General features: G+C 52.9%; 1 protein-coding gene across 3 annotated transcripts in view; it reads left to right on the forward strand.

The window, feature by feature from the left end:
• The window catches only part of ADGRD1 (adhesion G protein-coupled receptor D1), a 186,780-nt gene extending 161,350 nt beyond the window's left edge, over window positions 1-25,430 (forward strand). For 2 of the 3 annotated variants that reach the window (XM_001104579.5, XM_077955845.1), the window contains 7 exons: window positions 2,763-2,829; window positions 5,225-5,291; window positions 15,454-15,545; window positions 19,747-19,873; window positions 20,837-20,878; window positions 21,956-22,048; window positions 23,142-25,430. In XM_001104579.5, the coding sequence (XP_001104579.3) occupies window positions 2,763-2,829; window positions 5,225-5,291; window positions 15,454-15,545; window positions 19,747-19,873; window positions 20,837-20,878; window positions 21,956-22,048; window positions 23,142-23,237 (584 nt within the window). In that variant the 3' untranslated portion in view covers window positions 23,238-25,430. The remainder of the gene's footprint in view (window positions 1-2,762; window positions 2,830-5,224; window positions 5,292-15,453; window positions 15,546-19,746; window positions 19,874-20,836; window positions 20,879-21,955; window positions 22,049-23,141) is intronic. The other variant, XM_028830174.2, reaches the window with a different exon arrangement.
• The last annotated feature ends 2,326 nt before the right edge of the window (window positions 25,431-27,756 follow it).

The raw sequence follows: 27,756 nt of genomic DNA on the forward strand, positions 1-27,756 counted from the left end.
ACACAAAGTAAATGTCTCTGATGATAGGGCCAGAGGGACTTAAATTGTTGGCAGAAGCATGTTCCAGGTCTGCCCGGGTTACTGTGTGAGAGTTTCAGACAGCAGTGGTGGGAAAGGGGTGAGGTCTGAGCTGGTTGATGATAGAGATTATTGCAGGATTAGCTTCATCATCGAGGGGCTCATGATTCAGAGACAGTGTCTGTCATCCTCACGTCCTAATGATGAAGGCACTCACTATGTTCCCATGGTCTGAGCACAGAATTTCGGCTGGTTCCTTGCAGCTGCACAGCTGGTCCCGGGCAGCCCCAGGAATAGAACGAGGTGTCATCTGGACCCAAAGCCCATGCTCTTCCCACTCACTGTCTTCTCCATCCTACTGCCCCTCTCCTTATCCTCCCACTTAGGAATGTTTTCTTCTTAAAAAGCCCCACAAACTCACTCACGCAGACTTCATAGCTTCTGCAGCTCATTTTGGAGAAAGCAGACAGCGGGGCCCACCCTGTTCTCAGACAGACCCTTGCCCATGGCTTGGCCTCTGCTGGACGCAGGGGTAGATGCAGGGGAAGAAATGGCAGTGGAGCTCACATAGGGAAACTCAGAGTGACCAGATGACAAAGGCCCACAGTCACTGCTGGGCCCCAACTGTGTACCTCTTCCACAGAGGCCGCCTCGTCTCCTTCTGGACAACTTTATTGCTCAGACATTCTGTAATGCATTTAAATCCTTTTGACATTTAAAACAAAGTATTTCAGAGACAAGGCTGTCCAGGAAATGTCTTTCCAGGGTAATTAACTTAAAATCCAAACCCTGACATTTGGAAGGGCAAGAACGGTGTGTACTCTGCCCCCAGAGGGCACTGGAGGACTGTGGCCTGGAGGCACTCGGGCGGGTGCTGGAGCCGGGGGTGGGTGCCAGGAGCCACCTTCCCTCCTCCTCCTTCCTCTGGAGCAGAAATCTCCAAGAACCTGTGTGACCTCAGATACTGAGGCAGAGAGCCGCATGCTCTTCCTGGGCTTCCATCGCCCCCGCTGCCATCCCAGGAATCCGAGATGTGCCAGGAGCTGCTTCTCCCGAGCATCCTCCTGTGGAAAAGGTTCAGGGCTGGAGTAAGGAGCTGGTCCTTTGCAGTCTCTCCATCTCTCTCCCATCCTTCCCTGCAGAGGGAGCAGAGGAGAGAGGCTGCTGTGCTCAGGGTGGCTGCACCAGAGCAGGCCCCGTGGACGATGCTGCACTTTCTGAGTAACCAGAAGTGTGTTCTTTTCAGAAACAGATTCCCATTCGTGCAGGATCTGTTTCAAAGCTCACAGGTGCATGTGGAGGCAGAGCCATGTTTCCAGACAAATTCCATGGATGGCTGAGCGTGAGAAGTGTTGCAATGCGATCTTCCTTTTGGAGAGTCATGAGACACATTAGCACACAAAACCTCTGCGCTTTAAAAGTGAAAGTAGAGGCCAGTTCAGATTTGGGTTGGGTGAGTTTCTAAAAGTAGTTTGACCATAGAGTGTTTTCGTTGCAGAATGACGAAGCTCTGGGGACTGCTGTGATCCAGATGCTTTCTACCTCATTCATGGACCTCCCTTCTGTCACCACCCCCAAAAGTCTCACTTGGCCTTGTCAAATATTAAACACATTTAATTTATCACACTCAGTTTCAAGTAAGAGAAATCCAACTTGAACTGGCTAAGGCAAAAAGGGAATGTAATGGCTCATGTAACAAAAAAGTTCTAAGATGCTGGACTTCAGATATGGCTTGATCCATGAGCTTAAGTAATATAATCAAGATTTTGTCTTCTTTTTCCATCTCTCAGATCTGATCTCCTGTGTGTTGGAGCCACGTACTCTCGTGGTGCCAAAATGGCTGCCCGGACCCCAAGCTCACTGACATCCTTATCCTCTTAGGGGCTTGGTGGAAAAGAGAGTTTCTTCTCAGCAGTTTTGAAGAAAGCCCTTGATTGAGTCCCATTGGGCCAGCCAGGGTCACCTGCCCATCTTTGAACCAATAGCTGTGGCTGGGGGATTTGACGTTCCAGTCAGCCAGTCCTGGGTCACATGCCTCAGAGCTAGGATGGAACCAACCCGCCTGGACCTCATGGAAAGATGGAGTGTGATGGGTTCCCTAAGGAAATTTTGGGCTCAAATACTATAAGAATGTGGACCGTGTGCGTGGCAAAGTCAGCCATATCCAATGTCCCCTTAGTCCCAACTGATCTCCCACCTTTCCCCTGCTGCTCTAGAACAGGACTTCTCAACCAACACTATGGATACTTGGGCTGGGTGACTCTTGTGGGGCAGTCTTGTCGGGTGCTTAGCAGGAGCCCTGGCCTCTGCCTGCCTGATTCCATCCCATTATGACAACCCTAGATGACTTAAGCCATTGCCAGTTGTCTCTTGTGGGGCCACCTTGGCCCTGGTTGAGAACCACAGGTCTAGATAGACCAAGCTGAGCTTCCCTTCCTGCCAGTCACAACGCGCCACATCTCACCCACATGGTTTGTTTTGATGAAGACTCATATACTTTCTTGTCTAGTACATAAGTGTGAACATGTGAGTATGAGTGTGAGTGTGTGTGATTCCTTTGTTTAGACTAAAAGTTCTTTGAGGATAGGGGCTGTTCTGTGTCCCGACAAGTAGCACATAGTTCCCCCTCCGTATACATATATCAGGTGTACAAGGAATGAAGAAAGGAAGGGAGGGAGCGGGGAGGAGGGAGGCAGGGAAGAAAAGTGGAGCAAGTGAACATGATGTTCTCTGATCTTCTGCAGGTTTCCCTCTTCTGATCTGCATCATTTCACTGTCATTTGCCATGGACAGTTACGGAACAAGCAACAAGTAAGTGCAGGGCTTTGCCTTGCTTTTGGCAGGCGTTCCATGGAACCAGTTGTGGTGAGGAGCCCCATGGCTCTTGCTTGCCTGTGGGTTCTGGGTGCAGGGGTGCTGTGCAAAGCTGGCTCCCACAAGCCCAGGCAGTGAGAAAGTCGTGGTCCAGGGAGAGGGAGAAACAACCCAGCTGTGCTCTGGACATTTTTGGGCCTTGGAACTAGCAACAAAGACTACAGAGCGCCTCCAGGAATAGCAGGGGGCCTGTAGGAGTTTCTGCTTGGAAATTTTTCACCCATGTGGTCTTCTCAGACACAGCTCTGGTCATCCACGGAGGCTGAATTGTGACCCTTTCACCCTTTCTTGGGGTGGTCAGCAAGGGCACTGTGCAGACCGTGTGCCCAGTAACTGACAGCAGGGCAGCTACCTGCATGTTGGAGTGCATGGGGCCTGCTGTGTGCCAGGCAGGTGGTCTCAACGGTCCCGTTGCTTGGATAGTAGGGAATGGACCTTATGATGTCAGTATCTCCTGCTGCCACTTGAAATGCAGCTCATGGGCCCACAGTTGTGTCAGGAAGAGGATGGGATGATGCTGTGGGACCAGATCAGCTGTTCAGGTTCCAGAAATATGATTTTCTTTCCTTACGAGTTAAAGAGCTTTCACTCAAATGTCTCTTGGAAGCTGCTACCTGTTCCAGCCAAGCTGAGAAACCACTGAGTGAAAACGTGGAAGATAAATATTGACGGTGCTTACAAACAGAAAGGAAGCTGGGCATTTTCACAGCTTCAAAATGAGATAATAGTACAGACGAATAGTGAAACTGGGAGAAATCCAGCCTTTTCCACGTTGGTGCAGGTTTCCTGAAGGCGAAGCATTTGTAGAAGGCAGTGTTTGAGAGCACGTTGAAACAGGCGTGGTTATGCAGATCACTGTTCTGGCCCATCCTTTCAATTCTGGATGCTGTTAGAAGTTGAGGGACTAATTAGAAGAAGAATGTTCTCCTCAAACACAGCTCGATGACATTTGTTCCCTTTTATCGCATCTAGAGCTTGAGGATGCTGGGCTCACCCACAGCCCTGAGTCCCAGGGTCTGACTGTAATATAAGCCTTTCCCACACTCTTGCCCGAAAGCCAGGCAGCACCAGCCAGGTTCAGGAAGCTCACCGGGTTTCTGAACAGGATAAGGTATCTATCCTGTTGCCTTAAAATTCTGCATGAAATGCTGGAAAGCACAATCTCTCTCTTTGCAGAAGCATCCCACTCTCCGGAGAGCTGGTTTGAATCGCGCCTCTGCAGAGGCACCGTTCAGACTTGCGGTGCATTTTCCTTTTAAACGGTGCATCCTCAGATGAGAGGTTTCTCCTCTCCACACTCTGGGTGTGCAGCCATGAATGAACCTCTTACAGGTGCTGTCACTTGTTTTGGGGCATTTGCTGTTTCCTGGTCTGGGAGGTTCGGGAAGGAGTGGGGGCAGGGAGGCAGTTTGCCCACAGTGAAGTCACCTGAGCTTTTTAGGGCTCAGATTCCTCATCTGCAGGATGGGAGTGATCATAGCGCCCACCTCAGGGCCAGCATAGGAGTAAATGAGATGGAGTTTGTTGTGCATTGGGGCAGACCTGCTGCTCAGTGAGCAGTCACCGAGGGAGTGAAATAAGCCAGCCCCAGGGAGACGCCACATTGTGTGCTAGTGAGGACTGCACCACGCACCTGCCCAGATCCAATTAAAGGCACTCCAGGTCCTTGGGAAACAGTGTCCCAGGAGTCAAGAAGATGAGACGTCCTAGGGAATCTTAGGCTCTTGACAGTGCCATAGGCTCTGGAGATGAAATTGTGAAGGAGCTGACTTTTTTTTTTCTTTTTTTTTTTGCCTGAGTTCTGGGCGTCACTTCTCAGAGGCCAGATCCTCAAACCGGACCCTCCTCTCAGGACATCAGAGCAATCACTAGGACCCTCTGGAACCTTTCCTCTCAGTTGGAGGGCGCTGAGGGAGTGGAACTGACCCCGAGCTTTGGGCGTATGGGAATGGTCAGGTGCTGTGTCACTGACGACTCATCGGTGTGGTCATCCCTCGCAGAAGGCCCCTATTGGGTCATATTTGAAGTGCTCTGCAGGAAAGCCAGTCCCCAGCAAAGGTCTCCTTCATAATGAAATTAAAATCTATTTTGGATTTTGGCTAAACTCTCCAGAGGTTGCTGTCCTGGTCTGCAAACCTGGAAAATCCTTTAAGAATGAGACGTGGGATCATCATGGATAAAAATACATTTGCAGGGATTAGGAAAGTTGTATGGCTGCCCCAGGTGGACCCTGTAGCTGAGAAAGACATCACCTGAGCAACTACTTTTGGATGAAGGTACGCTGGCAGGTGGAACGAGGTGGTTGAAGTAACGGCTCTGCTTCCTTCCGCAGTTGCTGGCTGTCCTTGGGGAGTGGCGCCATCTGGGCCTTTGTAGCCCCTGCCCTGTTTGTCATCGTGGTAGGTTTCCTGCCCTTGTGGGCGCAGAGTGGGGCTGGGGAGGGGCAGGAGGAGAGGGTGCCGGGCTCTGGAGATGGCGCGGGGCTCCCTGAGGAGCTTCTGAAGGATGCAGTGGCGTTCCTTGGTCACTCCTTGCTAGGGCTCCTCTGGACCAGTGACTGAGGGTCTTATTTCCCTGAACGCTCAGGAAGGCGGTGCTTTCCAGGCGGGTCCACTCAAGGCCCAGGGCTCTTCCAGCCGAGGCGTCAGGTGCAGGCACACAGCCCTGAGAACGGCACAGGCGCAGGCTCGTCCTTCCCCATCCTCCGGCGCCTTCTCACCCGCCCGCTCACTCCTTGCTCAGGAGTCACCAGGACTCCAAGGCTGCAGAGGGGAATCTCAGCAGAAGCCTCCAGGGAACCACACATAACAGTTACAGTGGTTTGCAAGTGAAGTTTGTTGTTGTTTTTGTCTTTGTTTTTTTGAGACGGAGCCTTGCTTTGTCGCCCAGGCTGGAATGCAGTGGCGCGATCTCACCGCAACCTCTGTCTCCCGGGTTCAGGCGATTCTCCTGCCTCAGCCTCCCGAGTAGCTGGGACTACAGGCATGTGCCACCATGTCCAGCTAATTTTGTATTTTTGGTAGAGACGGGGTTTCACCATGTTGGCCAGGCTGGTCTCGAACTCCTGACCTCAGGTGATCCGCCCTCCTCTGCCTCCCAAAGTGCTGGGATTACAGGCGTGAGCCACTGTGCTCGGCCCCAACTCAGAGTTTAAACACGGATGGGGATTTACGGGCTCCTGAGTCAGGCCCATCTGTGGGGAGGCTGGGCCCAGGGCTCCTGCACCTGCGCTGGGATGAGGCTCGTCTCATCTTCTCTGCCTCCCCGGATGGAAACCGAGGCTTTCCCCAGCACTCCCCGTGCAAGCCCCAGGCTGGTTCTCATTGGCTGTGGTGAGTCATGTGTCTGTCCCAGAACCAATCAGGGAAATGGGGTGGAGTGGAGTGATTGGCCAGGTCTGCCCCACGTGATTTCCTTGCGCCGTTAGCACCGGTGGACACCGGGAGCTGCTGGCGTGGTGGGGTCGTGATCAGAGGGGTGACCTCGGCGGAGGCTGTGCTTTCTCCGCTGTGCCTCCACGTCCCTGCGTCTGAGGGCCCTGCCTGGTTGGGCTCGGGCTGCGCGTCCTGGCCCAGGCGTCCCGTCTGCAGGTGGGGTCAGGACCCCGCAGCGAGCTGGAGCAGCTCCCTGGGCTGAGGCGCATCAGGGGCCCGGGGGCGTTGGGCCGCGCGCCACCCAACGAGGGGCTGGAGTCTGTGGGGGCAGAGCGGTCGCAAGGGAAAGGCTTGTGGCATCAGAACCTCCCTCAGCGTCTGCAGAGCTCCGAGGGCTGGTTTTTCTTTCAGTGAATCGCTGTCGGCTGCAGAGGGGACCTCTGGGGCTGTGCGGTTGAGCTCTTAGGGTCTGGGGGCCGCAGCGCCTCCCCAGGGCTGCGTGAGGATCACCTGCCATCGCTTTACCAACTCCGCCCTTTAAAGAGTGGCAGAGGCTTCAGTGAGAGGTCCTCGCGCTCCCTGGGCGTCTGGGAGGACGACTAATTCTGTCAGCCAAAATGCAGAAACGCTTTCAGAACGGACTCCAGGCCCCTCGGTCATCAAACTCCTGGCTGGAGCATGGCCAGTGGGAGGGGGTGTAAAGGACGTTCAGTGACAGAGGGTGGGAAGGGAAGTTGTATTCAAGTCTGCTGTTTTTTTGTTCTCTCTCTCTACTGACTTCAACCCTCTGGAACCGCAGGGCCTGGGCAGAACAGGCCCCTGTCTCAGACATTGTCCTGGTCATCTGGCTTTCATGTCTCACCGTGGTCAGTGACAGCTGGGGTTCCGAGGTGGCTCTGCGTGGCTCCTTCACCACCCACACGGCGTGGGGCCCAGCGCCAGGAACCCACCACCCCTGTGTCTCCCAGCTTCACTCGAGTCCCTTCTGTCATTGCTGAGGGGACGTTACCTTCAGGGCCCCATCCCCACCCCACTCCTTGTTGTCAGTGGCCATCATTCCTGGAGGACAGAACGAGTCCTCAAACTCATTACATAATTGAATGGCCTGGGGAGTTTTTTGTTTTTTGAGACAGTCTTTGCTCTGTCACCCAGGCCTGAGTGCAGTGGCATGATCTTGGCTTACTGCAACTTCTGCTTCCTGGGTTCAAGGAATTATCTTGCCTCAGCTGGGACTACAGGCAGGTGCCACCAAGCCCAGCTAATTTTTGTATTTTTAGTAGAGAGAAGGTTTCACCATGTTGGCCAGGCTGGTCTCAAACTCCTGACCTCAGGTGATCCACCCGCCTCGCTCTCCTGAAGTGCTGGGACTGCAGGCGTGAGCCACCGCACCCGGCTCTGGGAAGCTTTAAGAGTATTCCTGCCTAAGCTCCACCTCCTGAAGTTTCGGCTTCTTGGCCTTTAGAATCTTCCAGATGATTCTCAGCACAGCTGGCTTGAGGTCCTTATGCCCTCCTGGGATATTGGTAGCAACAGGCAGATTGGAAGGGGAGCAAGAGCTGAATGGGGCAGCCTTAAAAGATTCCAGATTCAAGTGCGGAGGTCAGCAAACTGCAGCAGTGTGGCCCACCACCTGCCTTTGTAGACTGAGTTTTCTTGGACACAGCCATGTCCATTGATTTGCTTGTTGTCTGTGGCTGCCTTCAGGCTAAAACAGCTGAGCTGAATAGTTGCAACAAAGACTGCATGGCCTGCAAAGCCGAAAATACTAACTGGCTCTTGGCAGAAAGCTTATCAACCTCTGGGTCAGGGGGTGCCATGGAGGTTCCAGCCGACCCCTGCAGGGAGTGCTGTGGAGGGGGATTGGGGGTCTTGTCCCTCTCATCTCTTCAGAGGATCCCAGGGTTTGTGCCATCTGGGTCAGTTCCTCATTTACCCACAAGACCTCAGCCTTATTTCCAGATGAAGAAAGCAGGTTTTGGGATAACAAGTATCGCATGACCCCATTTGTTTAAAAAGTTAAAAGCTCTATATGGGTACATACTCACATGTGAACATATAACTGAATAAGAAAATGCCTGGACAGATGCACACAAAATAATGGTTCCCTAAGGAGAGGTTTGGGTTTGGGGAGTATGTGCTTCAAGATTATATGCATCTAAAAACACCCACGTATTGCCTGCATAATATGAAAATTAAAAACTTTTAGGAAGCTGTGTGTTTGCATTAGGACATGCAGTTTCCCTGTGTCCTGGCAAAGTTCATCCTGAAAAGGCAAGAATTTGGGAGACAGCAAAGGGTCACTGTGGGGCCTTCTGGGCCTAGGGTTGAGGAGAAAAGGGCAGAGCCGAGCCACTTCCAGTAACACCCCCACCAGGCATCTACTGCCAAACACACACACTGCCCACTGTCCCTTCTCAAATTGTTCTCTGCTATGAGGCAGGGAAATGGCTTTTCATTCACTCTGTGATTCCAGTTACACAAAATGCGAACATGCCCGTAGGCCCAGCATTTCGTGGTGTCTTAGTCTCTAGGGCTGCCGTAACAGGACCACAGCCTGCACAGCTTAAATTTATTTTTTCACGGTTTTGGAAGCCAGAAGTCCAAGATCGAAGAGGTCGCCAGGGTTGGTTTCTCCCGGGGCCTCTCTCCTTAGCTCGTAGATAACTATCTTTTCCCTGAGTCCTCACATGGTTTTCACTCTGTGCATCTGCGTCTTAATCTCCTCTTAAAATAAATGACTGCTTAGGCCAGTCATTGGATTAAAGCTCACCCTAGTGACCTCGTTTTAACATAATTACTTCTTTAAAGAACCTGTCTCCAAATGGTCTTGTTCTTAGGTACAGAGGCTTAGGGCTTCAGCATATGAATTTGAGGGGGCAGAGTTCAGCCCATAACACCTGATTTTCCAGAAGCCACAGAGCCTAGACACCCCATTCCCCCAAAGAACAGGGACTCTGTGGATGTCAGGGGCACTTTAGCCTGAGCCTTCAAAATGGCTTGTTCTCTGCTGGCCCCACTGAGGAAAGAAGGAAAGTGCCTCCAGGTCTGGGGAGGAGAAGGAGTCTCTTTGATTTAAAATCTTTGTCTCCCTTGGGGAGAAGCCAGGGTAGCTGTATGTCTGTATAGAGACAGTTAGAGATATGTTTACAGACATATATACAGAGGTATAGATGCAAACAGATACATAGAGACTGATACACAGATACATACAGATACAAATATAGGCAGATACATGGATACAGATACAAATACAGATATAGAGATGCATTGCTATAGATGCATAGGTACAGAAAACATAAATGTAGATACAGATACATACAGATGCTCCTGAACTTACAATGGGATTAAGTCCTGATAAACTCATCGTAAGCAGAAAAATCATAAATTGAAAATGCATTTAATACATATAACCTACAGAACATCATAGCCTAGCCCACCTCAAACATTCTCAGAACTCTTACATTAGCCTAGAGTTGGGCAAAATCATCTAACACAGCCTGTTTATAATGCAACATTGAATATCAAATGAAATTTATTGAATACTGGAAGTGAAAAACTAGTTGTATAGGTTTGCGGAGTACAGTTTGTACTGACATGTATTGCTTTCACACCACTGAAAAGGTGAAAAATTGTTACTCAAACCTCCCTAAGTTAGGAACTGCCTGTAGATACATGTAGATACAGATACATAGATACGAATACCTAAATACAGACAGACATACTGCTGTGGTTTGAATGCTTCCCTCAAAGTTCATGTAACTTAATTTCCAGTGCAACGTTCAGAGAGGTGGAACCTTAGGAGCTGATTCGGTCGTTCAGAGAGGTGGAACCTTAGGAGCTGATTCGGTCATGAGGGCTTTGCTCTCGTGAATGAGTTAACACTGCTATTGGGGGAGTGGGTTCATTACTGAACGAGTGGGTTTCTGATTAAAAGATAAGTTTATCCCCCTTCTTTCTTATCAGGGGAACCAGCCCCCAATATTTCAACTTAGGTTCTTTTCTATTTTCCCTAAGTGTCGGCCGGTCTGAGAAATAAAGGGAAAGAGTACAAAAGAGAGAAATTTTAAAGCTGGGTGTCTGGGGCAGACATCCAATGTCAGCAGATTCTGTGATGCCCCCTGAGCCGTAAAACCAGCAAGTTTTTATTAGTGATTTTCAAAGGGGAGGGAGTGTACAAATAGGGTGTGGGTCACAGAGATCACATGTTTCAAGGGCAACAGAATATCACAAGGCAGATGGGCAGGGCAAGGTCACAAGGCCAGGGCAAAACTAGAATTACTAATGAGGTTCCCTGTCCTGCTATGCACGCATTGTTATTGATAAACATCAGGAAACAGGGTTTAAGGGCAGACGACCAGTCTGACTAAAATTTACTAGGCAGGAATTTCCTAATCCTAATAAACCTGGGGGCGCTGCAGGAGACTTGGGCGTGTTTCATCACTATCTACAACCGCATAAGGCAGACACTCCCAGAGCAGCCATTTTAGAACACTCCCCCCCCTGCCGAATGCATTCTTTTCCCAGGGCTGTTACTTATTAATACGCCTTACTGGGGAAAGAATTCAGCGATATTTCTTACCTGTTTTTGACAATAAGAGAAATATGGCTCTGTCCTGCCTGGCTCCCAGGCAGTCAGACCTAATGGTTATCTGCCCTGTTCCCTGAACATCGCTGTTATCCTGTTCTTTTTTAAAGATGCCCAGATTTCATATTGTTCAAACACACATGCTTTACCAACAATTTGTGCACTTAACGCAATCATCACAGGGTCCTGAGGTGACACACATCCTCAGCTTACAAAGATGACGGGATTGAAAGAGTATTGATTGGGGAAGTGATAAGTGTCCATGAAGTCTTCACAATTTATGTTCTTCTGTCACGGCTTCAGCAGGTCCCTCCGTTCGGGGTCCCTGACTTCCCGCAACACCCTCTCTCTGTGCTCTCTTGCTTTTCCGACCTCTGCTATGGTACAGTGCCGCAAGAAGACCCTTACCAGATGCAGGCCCCTCGACTTTGGATTTCCCAGTCTCCCAAACTGTAAGAAATAAATCTCTGTTCTTTATAAATTACCCAGTCTGTGGTATTCTGTTACAGTAGCAGAAAACAGACTGAGGCACACACTGTTGTGTAAATTCCATATTTGTATATGTGTGTATGTACCTGTATAGCCCTTTCGTTGTGAAATAGTGGTGTCCATTTCAATGTTTTTTCACAAATCAACATTCTGGTGACCCTGAGCTAAGTCAAGAAACAGAACACCAGGATTCCTATGCAGTCCTGCCTCCGTCCTCCTACCAGAGAGCACCGTGATCTTGGCCTTCAGAGTAGCCACGAGAGCTTTGCTTTACAGTTCTGCTGCCTCCATGTGCATTCCTGTTTTTCTTCTGCAACGAGGCCTGTGGGTTGTTTCTTTGATATCTGTCTGCCTTGAGTGACTTGTTGCTGTTCTAATGGGGAGATGCTTGGCTGCTGGAATATCCATGGTACTCTACACTGTATACGCCTCACTCCCAGGGCATTTTCTGATTCATAGTTGAGTGTGGGTGTACCATACGGCCAGGCAAGGATGAGGGTGAGTGAAATGGAGTGAGGGTCTGATTCTGTTTTATATTTTCATGAAATGTCAGATTTGTGCCACTCACAGCCACAGTCCCCCACTTAACTGCACCGGTACAGGATTGGAGGCCATGGCGAGCTGCTCCTCCACTCACAGCCACAGTCCCCCACTTCACTGCACTGATACAGGACTGGAGGCCATGGCGAGCTGCTCCTCCTCTTATGAAGCTACAGCAAATGTATCATCCTGATAAGATGGAAAAAATGTGCCTGGAAAATGAAAGCAGACTGACCCAGATTAAAAGAAAAAAAAAGACCCAGCAAAATCTTTGGAGAAAAAGGAAAGATGATGAATTCTGACAAGTAATAATGTGATCAGCTTAACTGTTATGAAACACTTATAGTAGATCTTATGCAAAGCGGTCAAGATAAAGGCCTTGAAATCTCAAATTAATCACTTGTAGCATTTCACGTTGGCAAAACATTTTGCTGCAAGTTGATCATCCTTTCAGTGGCCTTGTCAGAAAAGTCTGGGAACAGTCGTGTGTGCATCTTTCAGCTTAACAGCGAGAGGTCTGGGGCAGAACCACACTTTATAGCCTCCAGTGGCAAAGCAGGAGTGATGATGAGACCCTGAGCTCAGGTGGGGTGTTGGTTGTGATGGGACCCTGAGCTCAGGTGGGGTGTTGGTTGATGAGAACTCTGCACTCACTCAAGTTGCTCGAGATCCTCTCCAGCATCTCCAGGCATCCCTCTCATGGGTCCCAGGCTTCATGGTTTCTCCATCCCCTGAATCACTGGAACACTGCATCACTAACTTTCTATTCCACCTGACCCCAAGGACACTGCTCAGTTCACAGGAAATGGGTTTCATATTATTTCCTTTTAATTTATAGTTGTTTAAAACTAAAATTTAGTTAAAGAATTTGATTTTTGAATTGGCAACACAAAACTGAAAGGAAAAGCTTGAGAATCTATGCATAAATGTGTCTGCCTATGTGTGTTTCTGCATTCCCTGGTTTCCACCCTCCCTCCAAACAGGTAACCTGTGATGCTGGTTTCATGGGTATCCAGGCAGTTTGTGCAGATAGGGGGACTATAACTACATCCCCACCCCATCGCGGCCTTCAGTGTATGTGGGGGCTGTGGCTTCTTCACCGACAAAGAGCTGCCTCAGTCTGTCTCAGACCCAAAAAGTGCTCCATAGAGTGGGTGTGCACAGCAGCCCCGCCCTCCTATCTGGGTGTGAGTGGCAGTCCCGCCCTCCTATCTGGGTGTGAGCGGCAGCCCCGCCCTCCTGTCTGGGTGTGAGCGTCAGCCCCGCCCTCCTGTCTGGGTGTGAGCGTCAGCCCCGCCCTCCTGTCTGGGTGTGAGTGGCAGCCCCGCCCTCCTGTCTGGGTGTGAGTGGCAGCCCTGCCCTCCTGTCTGGGTGTGTCTGTCAGCCCTGCCCTGCTCTCTGTGTGTGCGTGGCATCCCCGCCCTGCTGTCTGGGTGTGGACGTTCAGGTTGTTTCCAGTCCTGTTACAGATCAGTCCCTTGCCTGTGTCAGTGGGCGAGGTACCCGGAATAGAAATCCCTCAAGGGAAAGGGCATGAGTTGCAGAATGGCAGAGTCAGGACCTAGGGAAATCTCCACCCCCAAAACAAGGAAAGAACTGGAAGAATTGTTTTGAAAAAATATTCGGAATTCTAGAAACAAAGGCATGCACACCAAAAGCATTTATTCAAGAAAAACTTCTGAATCTCAGTAAGAAGAGCAAGCAGAGTCTGTGGCAATTTGACTTGGGGCAACTTTCATTTCCACCCTCCCTCTGTGTGATGCTGTAGCCACCACTGGAGGCACAAAAGTGCTTCCCAGGCAGATGGCCAAGGCCAGCCTGCCCCGAGGGCATGGGCCACACTCACACATCAGTGACCATCAGTGGTCTGCAGTTGAAATCCCCACTCCTTGAAGTAATAACTGCACATTAATCGCTTAAGCTTTTGCCACTGTCCTAGTTGAATGGAATCATCATTGCATTTGAAAGCCACTGACCTGTCATCTGTGCTGCTCCCGCTTTCTGCTCCTGGTTGAGTGTGGTTTTCTTGTTGTTGTTATACAGTGAGGTTGGCTGGAGGGCATCCGCGTTTCTGGACATGCTCTTTGTGCAGATGCCATGCTGGGTGGCTAATATGTTCACTTATTTTCTCTTCCCTGGCCTTGGGACACTTCTATTATTAGCCTCACTTTACAGATGGGAAAATAAGGGCAACTAAGGTGCATCAGACTATCAGCTGAGCTGGGCATGAGCTGAGCTGCCAGGTGTTGAGGTGGTCAGTGAAAACAGGAGCTGAGGAGGGAACAGTTGGGGTGCTCACTGCCACAATAGTGTCCTAAAGGGCTAGGCAGGAGGGGGCAGTCCCACCATGCACTGTTCTCCCCCAGAGAACAGCACCAGGAGGGTCTGAAGCCTCCGTGCAGACAGGGCCATCTCCTGCTGAGAGAGCCCTGAGCGGATGGCTTCTGCTGATTCCTGGGCTTGGGAGCTGTGCGAGGAGGAAGGGGAAGGGCTCACAGTGGAAAAGTCCTGGGCACAGAAGGTGCCTTCAAGGCCCCTAGGGTGAGGTGGCCTCAGCTGGTGCTTCCGAAAGGCCTGGCGCGGGCACCTAGTCCAGGGGTGCAGATGTGTGCAAACATGAGGTTGGCCCATCCCGTGTGGGGCCCAGCGGCTTGCTCTCTGACTGCAGCTCCCTTCAGAGACTGCCAGGCTCTGGCTGCACCCAGGCTGGCGTAGGGACAGCAGCTGCCCTGTGAGGCCGGCCGGGTAGAGTCCTGTTCATTGCCTGAAAGTTCGTGCCTGAGAGCTCACCCAGAGGACTTTCCGCTGGAGCTGCTCCTTGCTGCCTCTATACACAGCCTCAGAATGTTTCAGACACGAGAGAGAAGGCTAACCCTCACCCTAAGCCTGCAGCCAGAGGACGTTAGGGAACTCTTCTCCCTGCTGTGCCTGCCTCGCCAGCCTCCTACTGAGGGAGCTGCCCAGGTGAGGGGCAGGTTGTGCTGAAGCCTCTATCGGGGGCCCCTCAGTGCCCCGCCCAGCCATAGGTCCCAACGGGAGCCTTCCAGCAGTTTCCCAGCAAGGAGGGGCATTGGCAGGAGATGATGACGCTCAGCCGCAGCTTCTGTGGCTCACACAGCCACAGGCCCGGGCCGGGTGGGAGATGAGAGCCAGCTGCTGGGCTGGGGCCTGGCACTTGAGCAGTCATTTGCACAATAGGCACCGTCATTCTCATCACCTGGGGCACGGAGGCTCCGAGGACCTGGGTGAGTTGCCCAGGGTCACGCTAACTGAGCAGATGCTAAGATGAGGTCTGGCCCAGGCTCATCCCCTCATGCCTGGATGTGTTCCTGGGACTAGAACTTGGCTCTGCCGTCTTCACAGCACAGGAGCTCTCAGAGGCAAGCTTGCACGTTGTGTGTGTCGGTAAAGGCCCACGGAACAGAGTGAGATTTGTCCCAGCGATGGCCCTGTGTCCCAGGAGCCCTGGCCGGGCAGGGGTAGCCTGTGGTGAGGGCAGTGGCCACGCGGATGCCGCTCTCCTGCAGGTGCGGCCCGGTCCCTCCTCAGCTTCCTCCCTGGCTTCTTGTGCAGGTCAACATTGGCATCCTCATCGCTGTGACCAGAGTCATCTCACAGATCAGCGCCGACAACTACAAGATCCATGGAGACCCCAGTGCCTTCAAGTAAGTTGACCTCAGGCTGCCAGCAGTGCCACGGCCCTTCCGCCCCCAGAGGACTGCTTTGAGGTTACAGGACAGATAGCCACTCCTGCCTCCTGTGGCCGGCACCAAAGCCCTCCACTTGCTCGGTGTCCCTGCGATCTTGGGGCAGCTCTGGTTTCATGCCCTTGCGTGGCTCTCGTGACCCAGGACAAGGCCTTTACCCAGCCCCAGAGCTCCCATGTGTAGAAGAACAGGGTCTACGGATGTTCTCCTAGGGATTTCTTCACCCCAGGGTGATGAGCAGCTGGGGCAGGGGTGGGGGCGGCAACGGGGAAGATTCTAGAGCCAGAGAGCCCCTGCCAATCCTGCCTCTGCCCTGGCCATCCGCTGGACTCAGCGAGTTCTTTAGCCTCTCAGCACCTCACCTTCCTCATGTGCAGAACAGGATAACAGGTTCCGCCTCGGCTGGCACATCAGGGAAAGTCCAAGGGAGAGTAGCGTCCTGGCGTGCTCTGGGCTGCCCACCTGGAGAAGGGGCAGGGGTCCCTGGGAGGGATTCCAGCCACACAACTCACTGCCATCGGGGTGTCCTGACAGCATCTGTTAGGGCCCAGCCAGTTGCAGGTGACGGAAATCCCAGCATGCGCTGGCCTTACAGAAGGGGGACTGACTGACGCAGGTGACTGTAAAGTCCAGAGCTCAGAAGTCTAGGCATGGCAGGAATTGTTTGGTAATTCGCATCCTCCGTGTTAGCTTCAGGCTGAGGTCAACTCTGTCCCCTGGTGGCAGAATGGCTGTGGCAGGGGTTCAGGCCCACGGGGGAGTCCCTGTCCCACCTGCTCAGACAGAGGCCTGCGCCTGGAGGAGGAGGGGGACTCAGGCTGGGCCTGTGCCCTCCCTGAGCCAGACCCTGTAGAGGGGATTCACTCATGTGACTGTGACTGTTCAGTCAGCACCCCCAAACCACAGGGCCAGAAAGCTGGGGAGGCGGTCCCTCACAGGGAATTTGGGGGCTTGGTGAAGAATAGGGCATGGGTACCAGGCAGCTGACGTTCCGTAATGTTACTTCAGCCACCGTATATCTTTTCTGATGTGAAAGCAAAAGTGGTAAATATGTCAGCAGTGAATCTATGAGAGAATTAGTCCGTAATGAATTCCAAACACCATAAATTAACCTGACAAGAGGCTGCAGCCTCCTTGGGCTGTTCAGCTCCTGCAAACCTTCAAGGGCTGTGCCCCGTGCGAGAAGAGAAGCTTGTGGGGTCAGAGATCATGTCCTTTCCTCTTCCATTGCTGAGACCAGGCTGGTCTCCTGGACCCCTCGTGGCCTGGCCGGGGAGGGACGCGTCCCTTCCTCACCCCAGCCCTCAGCTCCCCGGGCCCTCACCTCAGCGTTCAGGGTCGGCCAGTCTGTTGCCAGCTTGTCTCAAGCAAAAGCTCACGCTCCCCTGTCTGAGCCCGATGAGACCACTACTCACTACACCCACTGTCAGCAGAACACTCCCGTGTACCTGCCTCACACCTGTGCACCAACTTCCATCTCTACCCCACTGCCCCCAGCCTCCCAGCAGTGCCCATCCAGGAAGCAGCTTCTGTCCACTGCCTTTGCTTCTCCATGGAAATGTCCTCCAAGCGACAGGCTGGCACTGTGTCTGCAGCTCTTGTGAAGGCTCGAGGTAGCGTGCCCCGGGAGAGCATGCCCAGGTCTTTGCAGGGCACAGCTGAAGGCACTGCCCACCGTTCCCACCTGACTCTGCACCTGGCAGCCCAGGGATGCGTCCCTCCCAGGGAGGTGCAGGCAGGCGTCTCTGGGGACAGACCTCTCTGGGTCCCTCTCCATTGTGCAACCCAGCACATTCCCCAACGCCTTCAGCTCCTCTCCTTTGGGCAGCCAGGTCTGCCCCCGGGGGATGCTTCCTCACAGTCTTAGTGTGGATTGTGTAACACTGGACTCCCAGGGCTGAGGAAGCAGAGCCAGAGAGCCGCAGCGCCAGGCAGGAAGGGGGCAGTCGACATCGTGAGGAAGTTTCCTCAGCACCTTCCTATTCCTCATCCTCTGGTTTTACTCTAGTGATTTTCTTCGTGCCAAGCAGCCCAGTACTCAGTGAATAACGAGATGAGATTCTTCCTCAGGGCTCTTCACAGGGTTGGCTTACACTCCCCCCCATCCCCCCCAAACCCCGCCACACACAAGAAAAGTGGAGAATAGAACAGGTGAGGTCTGAGAAGGAGGAGAAATCTGGTTTCACTTTTTAAAAAAGTCTGTTTATTGACTGTGATTTCAGACTCCTGAAAAAGAAGCAGGGAATGGTCAGGTTTTACAAGAGGGACCCTGGGGGCAGGGGCGTCAGGGTGAGACCCCCACGGAGGTGCACCTGTGAGCAGGTGGCTGTGGGGGCCAGAGACTCGGCCTGAGCCCCCCAGGCCAGGGCTGACCTTGGGGGAGCAGAAGGGGGTCATAGATCAGAGAGGAAATCACACCCCCTGCCCAGAGCCTCCTCCAGATCCAGGGACCCCTTCCTGCTTTTGACCAGGGACACTGACAGCTCTGGCTGTGTTGAGACTCCTCAGAGCTTCAGCTCGGTGTCTTCCCCCAATATCTTCTTTTATTGTTCATTTTAAGAAAAGTCAAACCATCACTTTAAAAGTAGCACATTTTGGTACCTATTTCTCGGTGACCTTTCATTTCAAATATGGTTTCCCGGGATGTAAAGATTGTAGCTGAATAATGCATGATATCTTTGTTTCTCAGAGACAGGTGTTTTATTTTTACTGCGTTAGTGTTATGAGAACAAGCTGGCTGCAGCTTCTCTGAGATCTGAAGTGCTGGAACACTTCTGGGTTTTATAGGCACCCATTGCCAGGAGCTGTCAGTGCCAGGTTCTTGGGCTCTTGACAAGGGAGCTCATTATGGCCGCGTCTCACCTCCTCCAGGGAGGTGCCAGATCCGTGTGCAGCACTGCTGCATGGCTGTCCATTTGTTCACCATTCATTCATTCAGTGTTTATCTCCTGAGAGCCTCTGAGTCCTGGTGCTGGGATGCACTTAGGGGTTACAGAGACAAAAGACCAAGTTCCAGCCTTTACGGAATCCACAGTCTGTGAGGATGACAGTCTCAGTCACTGGGCGGAGTGATGAGGGGTAAACTGAGGCATGTAACAGTGGCTGACCTGGGCAGCAGGAACTCTAGACTAGTCTCTAGACTTTTCTCTAAAGTTCAAAGGCAGAAGGTCCTTGCTGTGGAAGGCCCAGCTGTTTCAGAAGTCAGGATGGACTGGACTGGAGTTAGCTGGCCATGACTGACACAGCACATCAGGAATGGCTTTGAGGCAGACAGCTGGTGGGCCCAGTCAGAGTGGGTGCTAACTCTGGCCCAGGTGGGGACGTCTGCATACCCTCTGGTTCTGCCCCTGATGAAACCCTCTATCACCTTAGCTATTACCAGGGACTGTGGGGCCTCAGTTTTCTTATTAGAAAATGAATGGGGTCAATATATAACCTGCCTCTCCTGTGTCGAGGGCCCGTGGGGCTCTAAGGAGATAAAAACGCATGCTGGTAGGGGGTGTGTTCGGGGATGGGGCTCTGTCAGTTCACAGCACAGTTCAGCAAGCCTTTGTTCAGCACGTCCTTTGAGCATGACCAGGGCCATGAAGACGGTCAGTCGGTCCTGCCCTCTGAGAACTCACTGTCAGTGTCACAGGAGGGTTTGGGTGATCAGCGGGGGACACGTGGGCTGCAGCCCAGAGAGGCCTGGAGAATTCTTCCTGGCCATGGCCTCATTTCAGGCCCAGGCCTCATTGCCCCCTTCCAAGTGTCTCACAGGAGGCCTGGGTTCTGGATGCTTCAGGGACCCTCTGCTGCTTCAGTCCCCCGAATCTCTCCCCTCCGGCCTGGCTCCTCCTCCTCATCTTTGCAAACAGCTCAAATGCAAGCCCTGGGCCTGGGCAGAGTCTCCCTGTGGCCTGGGTGAGCCCGGGGTGCGATCTGAACTTTTCCGGAGCTCTCTCGCACCCCCCAGCTGTAAGGGGATGGAGGTGTGGAAACTCCGAAGCTCCTTCCAGGTAAACGCCTCACCCAAGGCCACCTGCAGGGAGGACCCCAGGTCTTGCTCCCAGCGGGGCGGTGCCTACACCCATCTGGAAGCCTGGCGTCTTGAGGGCAGTCCTCACAGCCTGCACCTGTCCTCCTGCTGCTCAGGATGACCGTCACTGTTTCTCTCAAGGTTGACAGCCAAGGCAGTGGCCGTGCTGCTGCCCATCCTGGGCACCTCATGGGTCTTTGGCGTGCTTGCTGTCAACGGCTGTGCTGTGGTTTTCCAGTACATGTTTGCCACACTCAACTCCCTGCAGGTGAGAGCCCACGGGGGGTAGCAGGGAGGTGGGGCCACCAGCCGTCAGGAGCAGGCGTGCAGGGAGCTAGGGCTGGAGGGAGGCCTGCCCTCCCCACCGTACCTCAGGAGCCTGTAATGCAGGGCATCCCCAAAGCCCGAGGACTCTCAGAAAGCGGGGCCTGCCCTCCCCGCCATACCTCAGGAGCCTGTAATGCAGGGCATCCCCAGAGCCCGAGGACTCTCAGAAAGCGGGGCCTGCCCTCCCCGCTGTACCTCAGGAGCCTGTAATGCAGGGCATCCCCAAAGCCCGAGGACTCTCAGAAAGCGGGGCCTGCAGGATCCTGACCCCTTCAGGGTGGGGCTGCCTGTGCTTCTGGCCGGCATCTGTAGTTGGCACGTCCTGGCTGGGAATGGAGGGACAGTAAGACAGTCAGCCTGTGGCAGCTCTGGAAAGAGAGTCAGGCAAAGAGGTGGCCAGGGCAGTCCTCAGGTGCTGCCCTCTGTGTGAAGGGCCGGGGAGGGTCACCTGGGAACCAAAGACTTGGGATGCCAAGGGTCAGGGCCCTCAGACCCATGGGCCCGCAAGGGAGGGCAGGCATGGGTCCCCTTCACCATCCATGGCCCTCCCGGCCCTCCCCAGGCTACTCGAGTTGTGTCTGTGTCTGCAGGCCGGTGGCACGTCTTCCGGAAGTGCCTGCCCTTGCCCCGCACTGAGCCTGCCTGGGAACCCACCTGCCGTTGCACCTTTGCCCACGCAGCCCCCCCCGCTCTGAACTCGGTCCAAGCAGCTGCCCAAATCTAGGTTGGATCACAGGGTGGGACCCAAGACGCCCCTCCGTCCTCACAGGCCCCAGGTCATGGGACCTGGTGTCACAGCGTGCGGTGCCAGTGTCACTCTCAGGCTGCATGGGAGGAACCTCCAGACAGTGTTCCGAACTACATGCAAAGGGCTCTAATCTCCGTTTCTTCCCTCCCTTCCCAGGGACTGTTCATCTTCCTCTTCCATTGTCTCCTGAATTCAGAGGTACGTCCACTCTACTTCCTAGCAGTATGAAGCTGGCTTTTCCTTTCTGAAAGGTCACAGGAGTGGGAATAGCGTTGCCCTATCAGGGTGGTGTCTGGGACTCAAATCCTGAGCCAGCTGTGTTCCTGATGACAAGTTGTGTGCCCTGGGCCTGCTGCTCAGCAACTCTTCTCTCCCTGCCTCGTTGCTAAGCGATGGACAAGCATCTTCTCTCCCTGGAGAAGTGGCGACTGCATCCTGGGGAAATGCAGGCGTGTTCCCCAAAGTCCTCCTCAAGGCCTTGGGGAAGCTGGCCTGGCTGTGAGAGGGAGGACTGCTGTCCATGGGAGCTGGGAAGGGGACTTTTGTGATGTGGCTTCCTTGGACTGGGGCAGCCAGCACAGGCTCATTCTTCTCGGTGCTGCTCTGAGCCTGGCACCTGCCATGTACTTGGCTGGGGGAAAGCAGGGGCTGCCCCAAGGACTTCTGTTCCTGTGGGAGAACTTTTCCCAAGTCAGCTTTGAGCCCCTGCCAGGCTGAGGTTGTGGGAGCTGCCTTGGGGTGGGGAATGGGCCAGGGCAGAGGGGTCACCCTGCCCGGTCTCTCTCAGTGGCGGTGTCCGTTTGCAAGGACAGGCCAAGTGGGCCGAGGAGGGCAGAGCAGAGTCGCTGAGCAGGATGGTGACCGGGCAGAAGGGCTGCATGATCACAACACCCAGTGACCCCTTGCAAGGCCTGAGGTGGATCCGGGTGGCAGGAAGGCCGTGCAGCCATGGAAGTCTACCCACCCGCCCACCACGCATTTTTATTTATTTGCTTCTCTCTCACACTCACCCCGGTACATTCACTGCTGTGTGTGAGGAGCCCAGCAGAGTCCACTCCAGACCCAGCTTCCCTGGCCTGCGGCACAACCTGGGTCTGCCACACAAGAGCAGCGATGCACAGCTCAGCTGTGGAGCCACTAGCTCCGACTCTGTTATTTCCAAATCCCAACCTTCCCCGCACATCTGCTTCTGGGGTTGCACTGGCACAGACTCCTCTGGTTACGGCTGTTGCAGCCTCTGAAATTGCTTCTTGTGATCCCTTCCCTGCTTTTAAGGTGAGAGCCGCCTTCAAGCACAAAACCAAGGTCTGGTCCCTCACGAGCAGCTCCAGCCGCACAGCCAACGCGAAGCCCTTCCACTCGGACATCGTGAGTGCAGCCTCCTTAAACCGAGGGTCCCAGCCCATCCTCCATCCCCAGGCTCGGTCGTCAGCAGGATGGCGTGTGCAGGCAGCAGGATGGGATGTGCGGGCAGCAGGATGGGATGTGCATCAGCAGGATGGGGTGTGCAGGCAGCAGGATGGGGTGTGCAGGCAGCAGGATGGGGTGTGCAGGCAGCAGGATGGGGTGTGCATCAGCAGGATGGGGTGTGCAGGCAGCAGGATGGGGTGTGCAGGCAGCAGAAGTGGCTTCGGGTGCCCAGCAGTCTTTGTCCCCCTCTCCTGCCTGACTCCAGCCCACAGGCTGCACGTGCTCTGGGCTCGTGTCCCCCACACAGTGCCCTGTGTCATGATGAAGTCACCACAGCCCTCCCCTTTGACCCTGAAGGGTCAGGGCTTCTTGTGTTCACTTAGGGATGGAAGGACTTAGAGATCAACTGACCATGAGGTGGCCCATCCCTGCCGCCCTCCAGAGCCCAGGCAGGCCCCCAGGCAGTCTGGAGCCGGCCCTGTTAGGGTTCTCACTGCGCCACTGCTTCCCACCTGCTGGAGCCTGCTCCAGTGTCCCATCCTCAGAAGTCCCTCCCCGCACATGGTGCTCAATCAAGGCACTCCCACCCAGTTTCGCACTCCGCCTCCACCCACAGCTGTGTGGTTTTCCATTTGCTTAGGGACCATGTCTGCCCTGCTCCACGGGAGCTGGCTGGCTCATGCACTGCTCTAGCCCCACAGCTACAACTGTGCCAGGTGCGTGGCACGCTCCATGACTCACCATGGAATGACACCAGCATGGACAGATGCACGGGGGTGAAAGCGTGGGTGCCGGGCGGATGGGTGAGCAGAGGAGGGAGTGAGCACTCAGCACAGCATGCTTGTGGTGCCGGAAGGGAGGTCAGTGTGGAGAACTCTGCAGGTGGAGATGCCACAGTGTACACATCTTCATCTCCCCCAGGGGATGCACCTTGCCCCACCGCAGGGAGAATCCTCAGGCAGCTGTGGGCCCAGTGCTCCCCGTGCTCACTGGGCTTATGGCTCTCCCCCGGGAGCAGGCCCCTCACTGCTCATCCGTTTATGCTTTGCAGATGAATGGGGCCCGGCCAGGCACGGCCTCCACCAAGCTCAGCCCCTGGGACAAGAGCAGCCACTCTGCCCACCGCATAGACCTGTCAGCCGTGTGAGCCGGGAGGCTGCCAACCAGGCCAGGCTGCGCTCAGAACACCGCCCCCCCAAACGGAATGAAACTCCGCATCTTTGCCCGTGGGACCCTCTCCTTGCCGCTGTCTGGACTTGGGTGTTATGGCCCTGAGATAGCCGTCCTCCCGTGACTCTGGCTGTCAGAGCACACTGCTGAGTCCAGCAGCCTGATACCCAGGCCAGCGTGGGCCCTCCTGCCTCACGTCCACCTGTGCGCTGAGTGACTCCCTCTGGGGACTCCCAGGACACAGTGGCCTGACGGTGATGGTGCCCTTGAGCCTCCCTTCGTCACTGAGCACCAGACCCAGCGAGGCCAGGACACTCAGGTCCCGCAGCCCCAGGAAGAGACGTTCAGCCTCTGTGCCTTGGTGGGACTTGGGGACTCAGGGCCAAAGAGGTGGTTCAGGTCCCCATGCACCCCCAGACAGTCAGGTGCAGGCAGCTGGGGGTGTGTGGGGAAGAGCATGAGGAGTCCCCAGGGTCTGAATTCACTGGTGAGTTCCCCACAGTTGGCGCCAGCCGTGGTGTCTCCATAGATGGTGCCAGCGTGGGCCAACCTGTGCTGTCATCAGTTTGGGCCCTGCCCAAGCCGAGCTCAAGCCGTGGGCGGGAGTCATTGACTCTCCAGGTGAGGGTGACCTCTCTGCCCTGTCCTTGGGGGGTCCCCTCTGTGCACGTCAAGAGCCACTCTGGGCCTTGAGACCGCCTGATGGTGCCAGTGCTTGGGGGAGCTTCTTGGCCATCCTCTGTGAGTTTTGCCTCTTTGGACCCCAATTCAGTCTTAAGATGCCCTCCTTCTTTCCTTGTGTGCGAGCCTCCTTGGTGGTTCTTGGGCCACAGGAGCTGGTCGTGTCCCTGCAGTGCCTGGTGTCCAGGTGGAAAATGGAGGGCATTTTCCAAGACACCACTTTCCCCGGAGCCGTCCTCATGACTCACAGGCGCTCTACTCAGTTTCTGCTGGGCAGACCACGTGGCAGGTAGCACCCTGCACTCCATCTGGTCACCACGAGGGTGACCCACGCTGAGTCCCCACTGACCTGGAGAGGGAGGGCTGGCGACAGCCATGTCGTCTGTGTTGAGGGAAATTTATGGACTCAGACTCAGCCCCAGAGGAGATGGGATAATCGTTATGGACCTGTGTGTGGACATGATCCTGTGGAACATAGGTTTGGGATCACAGATGTGAATTAAGACACCACTGAGATACGGGCTATGAGGTTCATACTGTGCCGAGAGCACCCGTGGTGTCTGTGAAATGTGGGTGAGACATTCAAACCTGGTTTTCATACTGGAAAGTCTTCCTTTAAAACTGTGACCATGATTCCATTCAGCACCTCCACAGCCCTGTCTGCCTTGTTTCAGAGTGAGTTTTCCATGGAGCTTGTGCCCTTTTGCATCCCGCCTGGTGGCTTCTTAATGTAACTCTCCCCTGGTCACCTGGAGTGGACCAGTCATCTGCAGGCCTCTCCTGCATGGGGAGGGTGGGCAGGGAGCAGTATGTCTGCAGGGGTGAACCTTTGCTCTTCTGTCAGGCAAGGCCCGTGCTGCACCAGCCACCTGACACATGGTGACAGTGCTACGGGCCCTGCGTGTGGCCCCTGCACCCGTGCTGTGGCAGGCACACCTGGCTGCTGCAGGCCAAGGCTGCTGTTCAGCAAAGAGTCCCATGTTTAGTGTGGACTAAAGTCCCATGTTTAGCCACTGCCCCAGGCTCCTGTGACCCCAGAAACCAGGTCACGTGGACCACGGTGGCAGACCCTCATCACGCCCGTGAGCACCTAGAAGTGAGAACACTGTATTCCTACAATTTACACTTGGATATTTCTCCTTATTTAGTTTCTAGTGAAAGAAATCAAGTAAGGAACTATCTTTACTTTAGATGGAATTATTTGTTTTTTTAACTGTTGCCATATTCATCTATATAGCTAATATTTCAAGATAAGTAAAGAACAAAACCTGTCTAAACCTTTTATTTCCAATGAATGAAAGTTGTGCACTTTATTTATAGGCTCTATGTTTTGGCTTCTGCAGTACTTTTATTATCTACACATAATTTGGCCAAAAATAAGAAATTGGAAAGAATTACATGTTTAGTTTATAGTAGAAGATGATGACACTAAGTTGTGAAAATATGTTGTGATTTTTATGAAATAAAATCTTCATGTCCTTAAAAGAAAGTGTGCTCCTTAAAATCTGTTGCTAGTGGAATGTGAACAGGACAGTGAGTCTCTAAACACACATCAGTCACATCCCAGGCTGGGGTCTGCTCAGTAGACATCACTCAGCACCTACTGTGAGCTCCACACACTCTTGCTCTGGGGATGCCCCAGGAGCCTCTGTCCCAGGGATGGGGTATGAACAAAAACCAGGGGCAAGCAGCGGGCCTGGGAAGGAAGCATGGGAAGGAGGCCTGGAGGGACATGCACAGGCCTTTGTCTGCCCAGGGTAATTTATGCAAAATATACTGCTGCTGCTTCAAAGGAGGCGGAGTTCAGCCACATGTCACACCCCCAAATACACTCATTCATTCCTTCCCCATGTTGCTTTTCTGCTTTTTACAGAATTTACAGAGATGTAATTTACGTGGTCCTACATTGCCTCTGTTGTGCAGCCGTCTGCTTTTATTTTTTTATTTTATTTCTTTTCTTTTGAGGCGGAGTGCCTCTGTCGCCCACCCTGGAGTACAGTGGTGCCATCTTGGTTCACTGCAACCTCCGCCGCCCAGGATCAAGCCATTCTCCCTCCTCAACATCCCAAGTAACTGGGACTACAGGCATTCACCACCACAACCAGCTAATTTTTGTATTTTTAGTAGAGACGGGGTTTCACCATGTTGGCCAGGCTGGTCTTGAACTCCTGACCTCAGGTGATCCGCCTGCCTCAGACTCCCAAAGTGCTGGGATTACAAGTGTGAGCCACCACACCAGGCCCGCCATCTGCTTTTAATATGCACTCATAAACCACTTTCCATATTACTCTATTGTTCATAATTATGATTGTAATATAAAGTGTTCTGTTACATATTATATTTTACCAAAAATCTTGCACTCGTTTATAACTGGATTCTATGATTCTGTGTCATATATCAACATTTACATATTTATCATATATTTATGTAACATTCGAATGTTTTTTATATCTATAATATATAATAGAGAGATAGATATAGTGTCTTTGTGCTTATGGCTTTCTTCCTTATATTATTTTTTATGTTGATTATCTTTTAGGTTAAAAATTTGGGGAAAAAAAAAAGAGTTTTGCATCAAAAAGTAAAGAATTCCATGACTCTTGAAACATTCTGCCAAATTCTTTACCAAAAGAGTCATCGGGTCAGTTTTCGCTGCTGGTGATAACTTACTAGTATTCTCAGTGAGAACTTACTGATACTCTTATTTCTCAAAACTTTTACAGGAAAGGTGAGCAGTGTTCTCATCACCAGCTTAGTATGTGTGAAACTTATCGTTTGTATTTTCTTGATTACTACTGAGTTTGAACAGTCTTTCATATGTCTTTTTACTTTCTTAGGAAGGTGGCTACAATTCTGAATATAGAAGGGAGATGTTTCATTTATTTACGGTATCACTCATTGTCCTGCACCCATCCCAATTGCGCTCTCCTGTGGTGACAGTGGGACCAGGTCCCACGGGAGCTGCACACATGGTGACAGGATCCAGCAGCTGTGGCCAGGAGAAATGCCTCAGCTGGTGCCACCCATCCCCGTTGGTGCAGGGCCCTCCCTCTCCCACAAGCCACTTGACGCCCAGCCTTGGCCAGGCCCCTCCCTTTAGCTTCCGGGGATGAGGGGACGAGTCAGGTTGGTGGAGCTGCAAGCATGGGGCAGAGGGGTCACCCTGGAAGGAGGGTCCCCTGAGTGCCCTCCTGCATCCCAGCCCCTCCTCCACAGCGAGCTGCTCCTGCCGCCCTCAGACTTCCTTCAGAGGCATCAGAAATTACAGTCCACAAATGGAATCATTATTTTCATGCTCCAACAGGCCTTTAAAAATACTGTTTTTTCAGCTAAATTCAGGGAGTTGGGAAGTGAGCAAAGAAGATATGGGCAGTGTGCATCATTGTACAATTCCCTGCTTGCTTCTAAATGCTATTTGGTTCCTCTTTGCCCAGCCTCTATTTTTAGCCTTTACGCCAGTTTGTGCTAGGATGATTCCTTTTAAAGGCTGTATTATTGGCTGTGCTTTCCAAGCCAGTCTGAGGATCTCTGCATTTAACTGGCGAATTGACATCTTGATATTTATGTGATCTGTTTGTAACATTTTGCATCTGTCATTTTATACATGCTTCCTGGGGTTTTTTGTGGTGGGGGGTCGCAGTGGAGGGGTTGTGGGAAGTGTTGTTCTGTTATTTCTTTTTGTTTTGGTTTTTGATGTCTGGGTTGCAATCTTTTACAATAATTTGCTTCAGAGCTATCTTGGCTTTTCCCTGACTACATCTGCACTAGTGCCATAGTACAGTCCCACATAACTTAGTATTTCGTGTGCACTTACT

The sequence above is a fragment of the Macaca mulatta genome, chromosome 11, assembly GCF_049350105.2.
Source record: "Macaca mulatta isolate MMU2019108-1 chromosome 11, T2T-MMU8v2.0, whole genome shotgun sequence".
Taxonomy (NCBI): Eukaryota; Metazoa; Chordata; class Mammalia; order Primates; family Cercopithecidae; genus Macaca; species Macaca mulatta.